Source organism: Fulmarus glacialis, unplaced genomic scaffold (genome assembly GCF_000690835.1).
Source record: "Fulmarus glacialis isolate BGI_N327 unplaced genomic scaffold, ASM69083v1 scaffold794, whole genome shotgun sequence".
Taxonomy (NCBI): domain Eukaryota; kingdom Metazoa; phylum Chordata; class Aves; order Procellariiformes; family Procellariidae; genus Fulmarus; species Fulmarus glacialis.
In genome coordinates this window covers 9,944-24,720 of record NW_009207182.1, presented here as the reverse complement: position 1 = coordinate 24,720, position 14,777 = coordinate 9,944, and the positions used below count along the sequence as shown (strand labels likewise).

At 40.0% G+C, this 14,777-nt stretch overlaps 1 protein-coding gene across 1 annotated transcript; it reads right to left on the bottom strand.

The window, feature by feature from the left end:
* Positions 1–3: 3 nt before the first annotated feature.
* On the bottom strand, positions 4–7,315 carry LOC104075460 (myosin heavy chain, skeletal muscle, adult-like; the record flags this gene model as incomplete). Its single annotated transcript, XM_009575980.1, has 16 exons — positions 7,112–7,315; positions 6,879–7,022; positions 6,629–6,785; positions 6,262–6,289; positions 6,052–6,163; positions 5,866–5,958; positions 4,927–4,990; positions 4,666–4,764; positions 4,460–4,563; positions 4,244–4,382; positions 2,937–3,055; positions 2,694–2,843; positions 1,815–1,985; positions 725–1,034; positions 546–631; positions 4–27 (listed from the first exon to the last, which is right to left on the bottom strand). Coding segments are annotated over exons 1-16 (2,004 nt in total), but the record flags the coding sequence as incomplete, so codon positions are not given.
* Positions 7,316–14,777: the final 7,462 nt, after the last annotated feature.

The following is a 14,777-nucleotide window of genomic DNA, read 5'->3' as shown; positions in this document are numbered from 1 at the left end:
ATTGGTCATCAGCTTGTTTAAGTTCTCCTGTGGGATCATGTGTAGCGCTTAGATTAAAAAAATTTACTTCTGTATACTCTGTATCTAGATGCCAAGGAACTAATATAATAATCTTAGGAGGAAGAAGCTTTCAAATTCAAAACTTAGATTTATTCAAACCTTTTATATACTTAAGTATTCCCCTCAAAAGAAAGTTTAAAATTCTGCACCTTAGTTTCTAGGAAATAAAACATTACTATATAAAAATTTTAATACAAGTCTTTATAGGATTAATATTTATATTACATCCCAGATTCTGAAAAATGTTTTTCACAATGAATGTAAGTGAACTTTTAAAAGACATTCAGGGGGTCAGCTGAAGACTGAAACAAATCCCAAATGTGAACAGATAATTACTAGGATAAGGCAGTGAATAACTGCTGCTCACTTCATACTTATTGTTGTTTCATTATAAAACCAAGGTCTTGAGAAGAACAGGACTTTAGATAAGTCAGTTTTGAAACTATGTTCATTTCGCTTTACAGATAATGAAATTCATACTTTACCCGGAAAAGAGCTGAGACAGTCTGGAAAGAAGAACCCTTCTTCTTGCCACCCTTCTTTCCACCACCAGCGCCACCACCACTAGCCTCTTCAAAAACAAAAAGAGTTTTTAAATATTATCTTTTTTCGTGCATCTTTAGAGATCATAAATGTTGGGAAAAAAGAATTTTAGAGAACTAACCTGTTTCTGCTCCGCCATAGGAGGCAAAAAGTAAAGCCAGTGTCTTCACAGATGATTTCTGGTACAACCCAATGACAGTTTCATTCAAGGGATCCTTGTTCTTCTCAAGCCAGCCAGTGATGTTGTAGTCCACGGTGCCAGCATAGTGCACCAGGGAGAAGTGAGCCTCAGCTTTGCCTTTGGCAGGCTTGGGCTTCTGGAAGTTACTGGACTTGCCCAGATGCTGGTCATAGAGCTTGTTCTTGAAAGAGGTATCAGTTGCTTTGGGGAACATGCACTCCTCTTCCAGGATGGAGAAGATGCCCATGGGCTGGAAGATAGTACAACTTAGAAGAGAGAATGCCTGTAGAATAATGTTATTATAGCTTGGTCTTAAAGGGAATATAGTAAAAGCCAAGAAGCTGAGAAACAAACCAATACCCCTGCCATGAAGAAATTTCTTTCGTAAAAGTGGGTTTAAAAGATTCACCCACTTGACTCACACTTTGGCACAGTGATTCAGGAATGTTTTTTATGCCAAAAACCATGTTAAAAAATCAGGAGGAGAAAGATTATATTTAAAAATGTCTTTCACAAAAGTGTCCACTGTGTATTTACTTCAGTTTTTCTACATTTAATCAACTCCCTAAATTATATGAAACTACAAGAAATCTCTTTCAGTTTCTTGCACTCAGAGGTCCGGCACTGACTATATTGGCCTGTACTTACTTTACTATGAACCATCTAGCAAAAAATGTATTGTCCAGGTAACTTCATTCCAGAACCTTAAGAAAATATTTTTATTTTACTTTGGGAGCTGCTCTGTGTTTTTGAAAAAAAAAATCCTTTAATCAAGCAAGTGGAGATACCTTTCACACAGAGAAGATCTGTGAGGAATGACTTCCATAGTTATCTGTGGACTTTGTAATATCTCTAATGCATAATAAGCAATACTACAGACCAAGAGATATTTCAACAACTAAAACTGAATGCATGAAAATAACCATGAAGAGACCTTTTTTTAAAATAGCATTTAACCAATTTGAATTCAATTTTCAATTTGAAATAATGAGTTCCTGAAAATACAAAATATTTTGAATTAAAAATTTACCTTCTCAATGAGCTCAATGCAGGCAGCCAGGTCCATCCCAAAGTCAATGAATGTCCATTCAATTCCCTCCTTCTTGTACTCCTCCTGCTCCAGCACAAACATGGGGTGGTTGAAGAACTGTTGCAGTTTCTCATTGGTGAAGTTGATGCACAGCTGCTCCAGGCTGTTGAACTTCCCAGTGTAAAAAAAAACAACAACCACCTATCGTCAACATGCACAGTTCTTGATCATTCTCAACCCTTTATAAATCTCCCCAGTTAAAACACAACTGTATTAGCAGGACTGCACCATAGCAGGACTTATAAATAGCTCCCCAAAGAAATACCTACATAATGAAAATGGAAATTTTTCCAGAGAAGATATTCCTAGTCAATGTCCTAAAATTCATAAAGTACTTTGGCTTTTTTTTGTTCAACCAAAAAGATGATTTTATGCCCTGGTCTCCAATTTTTAAACACTTGATATCTCTGATTAAACACTTACATATTCATTCCTTTGTCCTCTAAAAAATTTACACATCTTTATCCTGTTGTATGTTTGTCAATGGGTCTCCAAATCTTCATTCTGCTCTAGCTCTTATACAAAATTATTGTAATTTTGTTGGGGGTTTTTTAATCATTATCATGAAGCTCAAACTATTAAAATATTACAACATATAAAATTCTTTTTGCTACTTCTACACAAACAACGTAACTCTGTTCTTGTACTAATGGAGTTTCTGAGGATTTTGCTCTGTGCTACAAAAAAAAATGAAGGATTTTTTTTTCCAGAAAATTGCAAATGACTAGCATGTTAAACCTTCAGAAGAATATTACTTGGAAGTCCTCTGATATAGCAATCTCCCCCTGCAAGAGCAGTCCTCAAACCTGGAATCCTTACGTCAAAGATCTCGAAGCCAGCAATGTCCAGGACACCAATGAAATACTGTCTGGGCTGCTTGGTATCCAGCTGTTGGTTGATGCGAACAACCATCCACAGGAACATCTTCTCATAGACAGCCTTTGCAAGAGCACCCACTGAGTTGTTCACCTAATACAAAGAAGAATGCAGCAAAAGGAAAACAGTACCCAGAGCAAGAGAGTGAATCAAGCCAGAGGTTCCCAGTCACCAGCTGGTTGTTACCTGCTGCACGGTTTGACCCTTGGTCACATATTCATTCCCAACCTTGACTCGGGGGTAGCACAGAGCCTTGAGCAGGTCTGCTGAGTTCAGACCCATCAAGTAGGCGGCCTTGTCAGCAACTAAGTAGAAGGACAAGGAGACAGAAAAATTAAGACTAACAAGACATGCAGCATTCTGAGTGATGAACCTTTTCCAATGCAACTGCAATACTGAATGTCCTTGTGATCAAATTCTGCTTACTGGATCTCAGAGGAAACATGACAGTTATTAAAAGAAAAATCATCTTTGTTTTGAAAGTTTTTCAGAGCAGTACATCTAAATGCTATTTGTGTCTTTAAAAATCTTCACAGAAGCATCTAGAAACAATTTGTTAAAAATTCATCCTGAAAGCTGAAGTTCATCTCTTCAGTCCAGAGCTAATTGGTATCTATAAGCCAGGCAACAAACCACCAAAGTGTCAGCAGGTTGGCCACCTGAGTGTAATCCAAAACATACACTTTGGTACTTGGGCTACCTGTATTTTTTGGCAGCAGCTATAACCCTAAAGGGGAATGCCTTCCAAAATTAGAGGTAATAATTAAGAAGTGCCCCTTTCTGGAGACTTATTGTTATAGTCATAGCAGAAAGGCAGGCATATTCATTCATTCAGGATCAAAATCTAAAAACTCAGTCCTGAAGCTAGCTATCTGAGAGCGTTCTTTGGAGAGAGGGCTTAGTAATTTTAAACAATGTATGCATTATATAACATTTAAGTGATTAAGCAGTCAGCTGAGAAGTAGAAATCTAAGTCAGTTCTTCCCTACCATAGTACCTATGCTTCACTTAGACTGATGTTCAAATAATACTACTATGTATTTGACAGTTATGGGTTTGAATCTCCAAAGGAGAAGAAAGAAATTGAATGAAAGTTCCCTTTTACCTGAGCAAAATTCCTAGATAACATGTGATTTATGAAGGAGAAGTTCTAACACTGAATTTAATGCCTCCGTTTTCTTTAAAGAAGCAACCAGAAATGTATTTTCTGAAAAATCTTTCTCTTCTCAGTGGGTCTTTAATATAAGCACACTGAACAGGCTATCCAGAACTGTGGTAGCCCAGGAGAGAATTATGGACACATATGCAAACTTATACTGCAAATAGAGATAAGGTAGTAATTGAAAAAAAGGGTGGCAGTTTCATACCTATATACTAGCTCCACCTAAACACTTTTTTACACATTTCTACTGTTCTCGTTCTCCATCTTCCAAATACTGAATTATTATTGCTACTTCTATTTCTAACAGGTCAACCACAGACTTTGCTAATACCTTCTGTGCCATCTGGCTCTGCCTGCTCCTCTCGTTGTTTCTGCTTGAACTTCAGGTTGCCATAGTGCATGACAGCTCCTGTCAGCTTGTAAATGGCTGTTTTTTCATCAGCAGTGAAGCCCAGGATGTCAATGGCACTCTGCAATATGAACAATAAAATAAAAGCTTTGTCTGGGAGAGATGACAATAGGTACAACTTTTTTAATTGTTACTTACATCTGTAGCCATCAGCTCCTCCTGGTCATTAATGCTGGCAACAGTGATCTCACCTTGACTCACAAAGTGATAGTCATATGGGTTGGTCGTAATGAGAAGCATGTCTGAAAGTAAGAAGAAGGGACATGCAGGCTTAGTTTAGTCAATCAAGTAATAGTGTGAGTTGATGTTCAGCAATCTTCCTCCAAGTTAGTCATTCTTCCTACCTATTAGCTCTGGCTTCTTGTTGGACATGATCTGATAAAATATGTGGTAGCTTCTTTCTGCTTTGAGCTGGAAAGTGACTCTGGACTTCTCTAGCAGATCTGGAGGGAAAATTTAGTTAGAAACAAGAAGAAACAGCAAAAAAGAAAGCAGGGAGAAGATAGGAAGAAAAACAGGGAAGGCAGGATAGATGGTTGGGTGAAAAGCTGTATGGATAGGTGGGTGAATGGATGGATTGTGAACAGTTCAGGAAAGTGTCTTACATGTTTCAATATCGGCAGAAGCTAGTTTTCCTGTGGCACCGAAGTGAATTCTAATGAATTTGCCCTTTAAAGGAATAAAAGTGTCTTAAGATTTACATCATAATAATATATCTGAAATTAAGAGTTTTGCCATTTACTCCACTGGACACAAGATTTTTACTTAGAGACATTTTCTTAAGAATCAGCTATATTTCCACCATTGACATAAAGTCGTCTTTTACATTTTTGACTATGAAAATAATCAACAGTGGCACAGCTGTATATTTTATGTATGCTGAATGTACAAATGGGAAGGAATGGGTAGATTTTGTTAGCCAAACTCTTCTAACTATATCCTGCATACAGAGAGCAGTCATACTGATGATACGGAAATAGCCATTTAACTAGTTCAGCTGCTCAAATCTGTCTTGCTATCAAATAAGCCATTTTACTTCTGATTAATTAAATTTGACATAAAGCAAACATATTATTCAAGTAGAAACTCTCTCTCCCCTATGCCCTCTGTTTTTCTCTCTCTCTTTCTCTTTCTTTCTTTCTCTCTCCTTCTTTTAGTCTTCTTTTTCTTTCTCTATCTCTCTCTTTCGCTCCTCTTTCCCATCTTTCCTAACCTCCCTCCCTTTCTTCCTGGCATTCTGTCTGTCTCTCTGTCTTTTAGCAAATGAACAGAAATATATAAACTATTGTTTAACACTGCAATACATCGGAGAAAGAGCATGTGACCTGTTATTTTAATTTGCATCTCAAAGCAAAGCAGAATTTTTTTTTTCATAGAATCATTATTTTTGAAATCTGGAGAATTACTTTTAGGATAAGTGGTAAATTCATGATAAGAAAATTCAGTCTTACTCTTGAAAGCACGATGCCTGAACAAGAGAAAAGAATGACTGCCATACATTCCTGTTTACTATTTTTCAGGAATCATTTGGTTAAGCAACTTACAAAGCGTGAGGAATTGTCATTCCTCACGGTCTTGGCATTTCCAAAGGCCTCCAGCAGTGGGTTGGCGCTGATGATTTGATCCTCAAGCGTTCCCTGCAGGATGATAGTTATTGCTGTTTATCCTTTCCAAAAATCATGTCAGGAACAGACAAAAGCATTGATTCAAGCCAGTGTCTATTAATTTGCCTGCATTTTGCCTGACTGTTCCTCTTTCTTCTTATCCCCACTAGCCGCAATTGTTGCAAAGTACTGGATGACACGCTTTGTGTTCACAGTCTTCCCTGCACCGGATTCTCCACTGTCAAACCAAAGAGAGAGGCAGAGAACGTATGGTCAGGCAGGAGGTCCCCTGGCACAGGGCAGCCCCACAGAGACCTGAGCAGGGGGTGTACATACGTGATCAGGATCGACTGGTTCTCTCGATCTGTGAAAAAAGCAGCAATACAGTACTTAAAACTCAATGAACAACAGAGAATGAATGAAATGTAGTCAGGTAAATTTAATGTTTTCAGCTCCACGCTGTCAGCTTGAGTTAAAAAAATAAACAAACAAACAAGCAAAAAACCCTCCACAACACCTCACTGAGTGCAGGGGTGTCTTTTATTTAAAATAGTAGAAACAATGGTGTGAAGATACTAAAACACACAATAGTATGTATGCATCAGAACCATGAAAGCTTTGGAAAAGTCTCCTGATATTACTGAGACAGAATATTCCTTCAGAGAGTTTCATGGTACAATCCCTCTGAGAAAGAGCCACTCACCAGTTAGCATGAACTGATAGGCATTGTCAGAGATGGAGAAGATGTGTGGAGGGGCCTCCTGGCGCTTCTTGCCTCGGTAGGCCAACACCACCTCCGGGTTGTACACTGGCAGCCACTTGTAGGGGTTGACAGTGACACAGAAGAGACCCGAGTAGGTCTGCGAGGAAGGGAGACAGCATGTTGGCTTCCACTTAGCCTGGCAGAGCAGTTCCTCCGAGCTAGCCAAAGGAAGACTGCTGCTGGTACTTACGTAGATCATCCAGGCTGCATAACGCTCTTTGAGGTTGTACAGCACAGCGGGTTCGTGGAGGTGGGTCATCATAGCCATGTCCTCAATTTTATCATACTTGGGAGGGTTCATGGAGAAGATTTGATCATCCTTCACAGTCAGGGTCTGTCAGAGGAAGAAGGAGATGCGTGTATGTCAGCTAAGAGCTGAGATTGGGAATAAAGTGGTTACCTTCAGCCTTGTTTCTTACTCACCTCTCCACCTTCAGTCTTGACAGTGACCTTCCCTGATTCTTTGCTTTGGATTGTCCCTTTTACAAAGGATTCCTTAGGATGCACCACAAAGACTGAAGTCTTGGCATCGAAAGGCTTGTTCTGGGCCTCAATTCTCTCCTTTTCTGACTTCCGGAGGTAGGGAGCTGCCTCCCCAAAGACAGCCATCTCAGAGTCTGACGACATGTGTGCACTTTATGGAGGGGCTCGTCAGCAGAGAACACTGTGGAAGAGCAGAGATGTTGCTCAAATGTGTCAAAAAGTAAATGCTTGTTAGTAGAATAAAAGATGGGAAAAGAAAGATACTGTATTAATACTATTCATAGCTTTTTTGGAAGTAATTTTATATTTTTGCATTGGTGTGATTCAACATTTATGGAAAATGTGAAAATTATATTTTGGGATATCCTTTGGCTTAGGGTCCACTGTACTGAAATCAAATTTGAAATATTCCATAGTCACTTAGTAGTCAAGTATTTAGGCACTGTACTGTGGAGTTAAGAACTTCAAAATTCTTTTCAGCTTCTTAGGCACTCTTTCAAAATTCACTTGAAATTATTATAATGCAGTTTCTTCCCAATTAATACTAATTCAGAAAGCTCATACAGAAGGCTCGTACACCACTGTCTTAAGTGGCATACAGACAACTCAAGCATCTTAATGGCTCAGTTTCAGTCTCTAAAACGTTTGTATCATTGTATTAATGATTAATACAATGATTAACAATTTGCTAATTTTAGTGAGTTCTTGAATCCAGGCATAAATGGCTACAATGCCTGTCAAAAGAAGAGTAATGCTGTTCCAGAACACACTGGCATAGCTCCATTTCTATTATTTTCTTTTGCTTTTTTAAAATTAATATAATTTTATGGGAAAACAAAGTTAAACACAAAGGTTCAAAGCTCAACTCAGGAATTTAAAAAATAATGAATTTTAAAGTCAGGGTTAATTTTTCTGAAAAATTACTTTTTTTTTTTTTCCCCCCAGAAAAAAACAGTGGGCAGCTTAGGAAAACATTTATTTTTTTCTATCCTATAGCGATAGAGATAGATGTAGAGATAGGTACCTAATATTTACACAACCTTTAATATTGTGTTATATTTGTACTAAAATGAGAAAGTAACATGATAATTCTTTATTTGTCGCTGCAGGAACAGGTGGTGGCTTACAGAGGAGGAAGGCTGCAGCTTCCATTTTTGTGAGGTAGAGAACAGGCAGAGCAGTAAGGGGAACAAACGACAATGTTGCATTTTACAGAGATGACAAGCAGAGTTTGGTTGCTCATATTACAGCTCTTTCTACTCTTACTCCTTTAGTGCTTTCATGGCAAATTTTGGACAAAATAATACATTAATTCACATGCTCTGAGACAAAATATTGAATTTTGAACTTTTTCCTACTATGCTCATCCAGTTCTACTGCTGCGACAGCAAAGATGGGAAGCCAGCACACCTTGCTCCCTGTTAGGACAGTCAGTTAAGCAGAAGTGAAGGATGTCCCCATGGGGATTTTCTGGTCTGCCATCAGTGGTCAGAGACTTCAAACACAGACACTTAAAGATTGGACCAGATGACCTTTTGAGGTCCCTTCCAACCTGGGCTGTTCTATGATTCTATGATTCACTTGAAAACTTACCAGTCCTGGGCACCCCACCACCTTTTACTGTGACCACACTGGGTTTGAAAATATAGGGTGAAACACTGACCATTCACTCAGCCATACAGAAATCCCATCCAACAGGATCTTTCTTTGCCCTCTAAGAATTAATAAATCAGGTTCTTACCTCTCGTGACACCAGATGGGTGGCTTGCAGGCTGGCAGCTGGTCAGTAGTGTAAAACAGAAATGGCAACTCCCCACTTGCTGCTGTACAGAAATCCAGAGTGAAAATGTGCAGGTGCCTTGAAAGCAGATTTAAAACCTGAGCTGAGAAATTGAGTCCCCTCCTGGAAATGAGCTTTGGAGGCTGCAGGAATGTTGTGGCACATAAGGGCACCATCCCTTTCCTGCAAGACTGTGGACCACATACACTTACCTTCAAGCTTTCCGTGGAGACAGGGCAGACTTGTCACAGGGACATTTTATACGATCTAGTCTGCAGATGCTACAGATGCCTACTCTTTCTTCGGTCAAAAAATTTTTGGCAAACCTTCTTTGGCAAAGCATTGTCTGGCAAACTGAACTAAGGGCATAATTGTCATTTGACATGACTAGATATAATTAGAAAATTTTGATGTCTTACTTACTATATGAATACATCTCCTATAAATAATTTGACAAGGGTGTTAAGGAGGGAATCTGGACTAGTCAAGGCACTTAGAGAACTTGGATGTAGGACTTATGGATTCTATTGCTGGCTTTCCCACCGACTCACTGTATGACCCAGGGTGGATTGCTTGGAATGTCTGTGCTGCAGATATCCCAGCTGTACAATGGGGATGACAACATTTATCTTCCCCATGTGGTGGTGTGAAGCTTATAAGAAATGCCTAAGAGCAATACATTAAGCAGGCCACTAAGAGGGAAATAAGTGTTACTGAAAACATTTGGCAGTTGTGTTGGTAAAATTCTGAAAGTAGAGGAGTAATCTGGGTCCTTCAGTGTGATAGTGCTGGTGCCCAAGAGTCACGGACATGGCAAGATGACTGGCCAAGAGGCAAAGATTTGGTCACAGCCACAAGACGCGGGGGTCTAGCTGAACTACTGTATTGGAATCTCAGAAAGACATGTGAGGTCACTTCTGATGTATGAAGAAGAGCATACATACACTCGTGCACATGTGCCCATCTGTACACTTTAAGCTGCAAAAATGTGGGAGATTCTCCAAGAAGTGTTGTTATAAGCCTGTGCATGAATTCTTGCTAAGGGAGATGTCATAAGGTATGCTGTGATTTCTGCTATGTATGTCAGTGCAGCTAAACAACAGATGCTCCTTTCTTTTCTTGATAATGTTTTAATTCATCAGAAAGTACACATATTGGCAATTCAGGAAAGGTCCTCAGTCCTTTCTTATGTCTTTTTTCCAAGTCTGACCTGCCAATCTGTACCGTAAATAAAGCAAATTGCTGAGGTGAAGATTTAGGACTGTAGAAATCTATGCCATTTGAATGTTCATATCCCTTTTCAACAAGGAGTGGTTACATGTCATTACAGAGTCTATATAGCAACCAAGTTTTTTTCCATTCCTGCAGAAATTTCTGCTTCTGCAGAACTCCAGAGCCCTAACCCACCATCCCAGAGCTCATCTCACACATACAGAAGCCAACCTAGGTAAAGAGACTTGCAGTCTTGAGTTTATCCATTAACACACTGCACTTCTTTCCAATGCCTCTAATATAAATAAACCACAGTCTCAGCTAAAGCCTGTCTCCCACTGTCAAGTTCACCAACCAGGAAAAAAGCAAAGACCCCTTCAGCCCTTCCCTACCCACAACTCCCAGAAACTAGTATCTTGCACATGTACACATTCATAGAGTTCCTGCAACAAAAGCTATCAACAAGTTGCTGCTTGTATCAAAGCACTAGAGGTGGTAGGCATCCTGATACTCGGAAAAGGGGATTTGCTAGTAGTCCTGGAGAGTGACTCATCTAGTTTTGGGGAAAGGGCACTGTGACTTGAGCTGCTTTAAATGCTGTCAGATCTAAACACACTCTTTTCCTGGTTATTGGCATTTGGTTATTGAAAGAGGTCAGGGACACAGGGACAAGGTTAAAAAAATGATGCATGGGATCCAAGGTAATACCCAGCATCAGGCTGTGCGTGAAGAGCTTGCTCCAAGAAGGGCTCTGACATTGCAGCACTGATATTTTGGGTGGCTAGGCCCCAGTCTGGAACCCGAACCTGTTCCAAACTGAGGCGCTGGGGTGCCATATGGTGTCCAGCAGCCCAGCGTGTTATTGATCCTGGCCGCGGAGGAGACAGGAAGGAGGGCCTTGGCAGATCAGATCATGGGGTTAAGAAGACCAAGAGAGGAGCAGGGATGGCTGAGACCTCTCCCAGGATGTGAGAGCTGAGGGTTTTCTCCCATCAGCTTGATGACGGAGCTCTGGTCTCCCATTCCCAGGAAAGCTCTAATATCTGAACTGTAAAGGCAGCATCCTCTGGCAGCAATGGGTTAAGTATTAAGTAGAATGATAGAATGGCTTGCATTGGAAGGAACCTTCAAAGATCATCTAGTGCAACACCCCTGCTGTGGGTAAGGACATCTTTCACTAGATTAGGTTGCTCAAACCCCCATCCAACCTGACCTTGAACACTTCCAGTGGTGGGGCATCTGTAACTTCTCTGGGAAACCTGTTCTCACCATCCTCATCATAAAATATTTCTTCCTTACATCTATTCGAAATCTACTCTCTTTCAGTTTAAAACCATCGCTTCTTGTCCTGTCACTACAGGCACTGATAAAGTGTCTTTGTCCATCTTTCTTATAAGCCCCCTTTAAGTATTGAAAGGCTGCAATAAGGTCTCCTCGAACCTTTCTCATCTCCAGGCTGAACAACCCCAACTCTCTCAGCCTTTCTTCACAGGAGAGGTGTTCCAGCTCTCAGATCATTTTTGTGGCCCTCACTCTAACAGGTCCATGTCTTTCTTGTGCTGGGGACCCCAGAGATGAAGGGAGTACTCCAGGTAGGGGTTCACAGGAGCGGAGTAGAGGGGCAGAATCCCCTCCCTCGAACTGCTGGTCACGCTTCTTTTGATGCAGCCCAGGATCCAATTGGCTTTTGGGGTGCAAGCACATATTGCTGGCTCGTGTCCAATTTTTCATCCACCAGTATCCTTAAGTTCTTCTCTGAGTAGTTGCTGTTGCTTTTCTGCAGGGTCCTGCTCTCAGTGGTAAGTAGCAAGCCTGTCTTATGCAGTGCTGTCAGGCTGGGACAATGTGCCCTCAGGATGTGCCTGGATCTACAGAGGCTATATGGAGAGTCTAGCTGAGTGTGACTTTGGGGACTGAAAATCTTTGAATTTCCAGTAGCCAATGACAAAGTCAGTCTTCTCAGTAGAGCCCTTCTGGAGTTTTGCTGTTGTGTTGCGGAGGATGTGAATCCAGTTGTGTAACTGGCAGGAGTGAGGCGCATGGCCAGGCAGCTCTGGGCATGCAGTCAGCCAAGGGAAGGTCTGGTTTAAAAAGGAAGCAGCCAGTGAGTCGAGGCGTCTCCAGGTGTTGACAGTCACTCAGCAGTGTTGTTAGGATGGCGAGCTTTGATGTAGCATCAGGTCTCTTCACAAAAGAGTTTAGAAACCAAAAGCCTTCTGTGAAATTGGTCCAACTCCAGGGTAGCTTCTCACATGTGAGCCAGGCCATGGCAAAGAAGAGTTCCTTCCTCTCTCCCTAATATCCTCTCAGTAGTCAGATGACATTTCCTCTAGCTGCAAATGATTCAAGTTTTTTTTAGTTGAAGTTCAAGTAGGTTTGGTCAGTGTTCCCAGGAGGATGTAACTGTATCCTGTGTGCTATTCCACAGCTATATATAAGAAAATATCCATATGTACTTTTATGAAGGTATTGCATTTAAGGTACATGAAAGATATGCCCAATTCCCAATTTTACTTAAGGAACAATTATGGTATTGTGTACATTTCTTTTCTGTGTAGTATATTATGACTATCAGGGAAGATAATTGAAACAATATTCATAAAAATTCTGAAAAAATAGTGAAAATATTATATCCTTAAGTGTTGTATGCCACAGTCCTACAATATCCATATGTAAGTATTCATGGATATTCAGATCTTAGCTGTTATATTGCTTTACAAGTTATCTGTACATGAGCAACATGCTGTTTGCTAATATATTTCACAGTCGTAAACTCAGCTGACACACCAAATTGTTACAAATAGTGTTACAGTGCTTTATCTGTCTTTTCAAATACTCTAAATTCTCTGGAATTCTTTTCAGTCTTCATCTTTACTTAAAAGTCTACTTTACAGAACTATCTTTTTACTGAATTGTGTTATTGAATTCAAACTATAGACAATTCTCCCCACTATGGTTGTCTTATATTGTCTAAAGACAATGCAAAAAATTCAAAGTACAAAATGATGAAGAACTTTTGGTTAGCTTATGGAGCCTCACACAATTTCTACACATTGAGTGAAATGGATTTGGATTTAAACTTGATGATGTATATGTGCACTCAGGGACAATGTCAAATTCGGTTGATTTTCAATCTGCAGAGAGAAGTATACGATTATCAGTGCTCTGCCAGGAAAGTTGAGGAAAATGCCTATGTAGTGAGCTCATCTAAAATATGAAGGCTTCTCATAAAAGAAATTGTCCTGCTGCCTTTTCCAGAAGCCACAGGGTCTAGTGCAGCACTGACCTATTTTCTCAATATGACCTTGAAGTGAGCCTTTCGGGGCTCTTTTCAGGTTACAGCAACAGCTGAGAAAAGACGTAGCTGATTCCCACTGCTGCCAGGACTTATGGAAACTCAGCAGGGGATGGCTGGAGAAATTAATTCCTTCATATGTCCTCTCTCTGATATTAATGTCCCCTGCTCTTTGCCCCCATTCCCAGGGTGACATATAACTGAACCCTTTTCCTTGTCCCTTTCAAGTCTCCTTCTACGTACAAGCATAGTTTCTGAGGGAAATAACACCATGCTGAACTAACACAGCAAAAGTTTGTAGTGCAGCAGTCTTTGCTTCACAAGATCCAGGATCCAAGGTAATGGAGATGGCTACAGCAGGATATGTTAATAAAACTGAAATTCTCCAGTAGTTTATTCTTGGCCTAACTGGTCCTACTTAACAGCAGCTAATTTTTGTTCACTCAAATATGTAGAGCTGGGGCAGTACTATGTATGTTGAAGAACGTGGTCTTACATTTGAGTGAATTATATCTGTGCTATAATTCAAAGAGAAAATTCAGTGCAGTTAAAAGTATCTTACTGATGTTCTGATAATAGCACCCTCTGTCCACCTGAGTAGCAAGGAAAGCCATAGTTCTCAAAGATGTATCATATGAAGGAAACCGCACCATCTCAGTAGGCAATGCTGTAAACATGCTCCTGCAATACATCCAGCATCTTGGCAGGAATGGGAAGCTCTGTTTCTTACAAAAGCAGGTGATAGTTTAAAGACAGCTTAGCTAAGAGCTTGAGAGGAAATCAGCTTCTTGTCTTGTAGGAAACTTTCGACTATTTGATCAACTCAAGGACCAATTAAACTCTGAGTCTCTCTTAAGGTACAAGTACTTCCTTATGGAATAAGATTTAATTAATGATGGTTTCAATGTCAGAACAAAGAAACAGCATAATTAAATAGCTGGAATGCAAAGCTAAATTCACTGGTCCAGATTTATCTTATTCAACGTTATGTGGTTGACACAGATGCCAAAGTCAGAAGCTCAGCCATCATCAGTTCTCTATAAAAATCCAACAGACCAGGAAGACTGAAAAGGCATGGGCAGGCAGCATATATATCCATTCACTTTAAGCATACTAGAGGAAAATCTTATTGCTGTGAGTATTTTTGACTACCATATAATTACTTCCCAAGCTACTAAAAAAACTTTCAGTACAGAAAGACATTTGAATGTCTTAGTTGTTTAGGAGGACTTTCATTAGTCATTTAGTTCATTAGTCATCGTTCATTTCCTTGCAAATCTGGTCATCTTGATCTCACAGATCACAGCTGACAGCCCTGT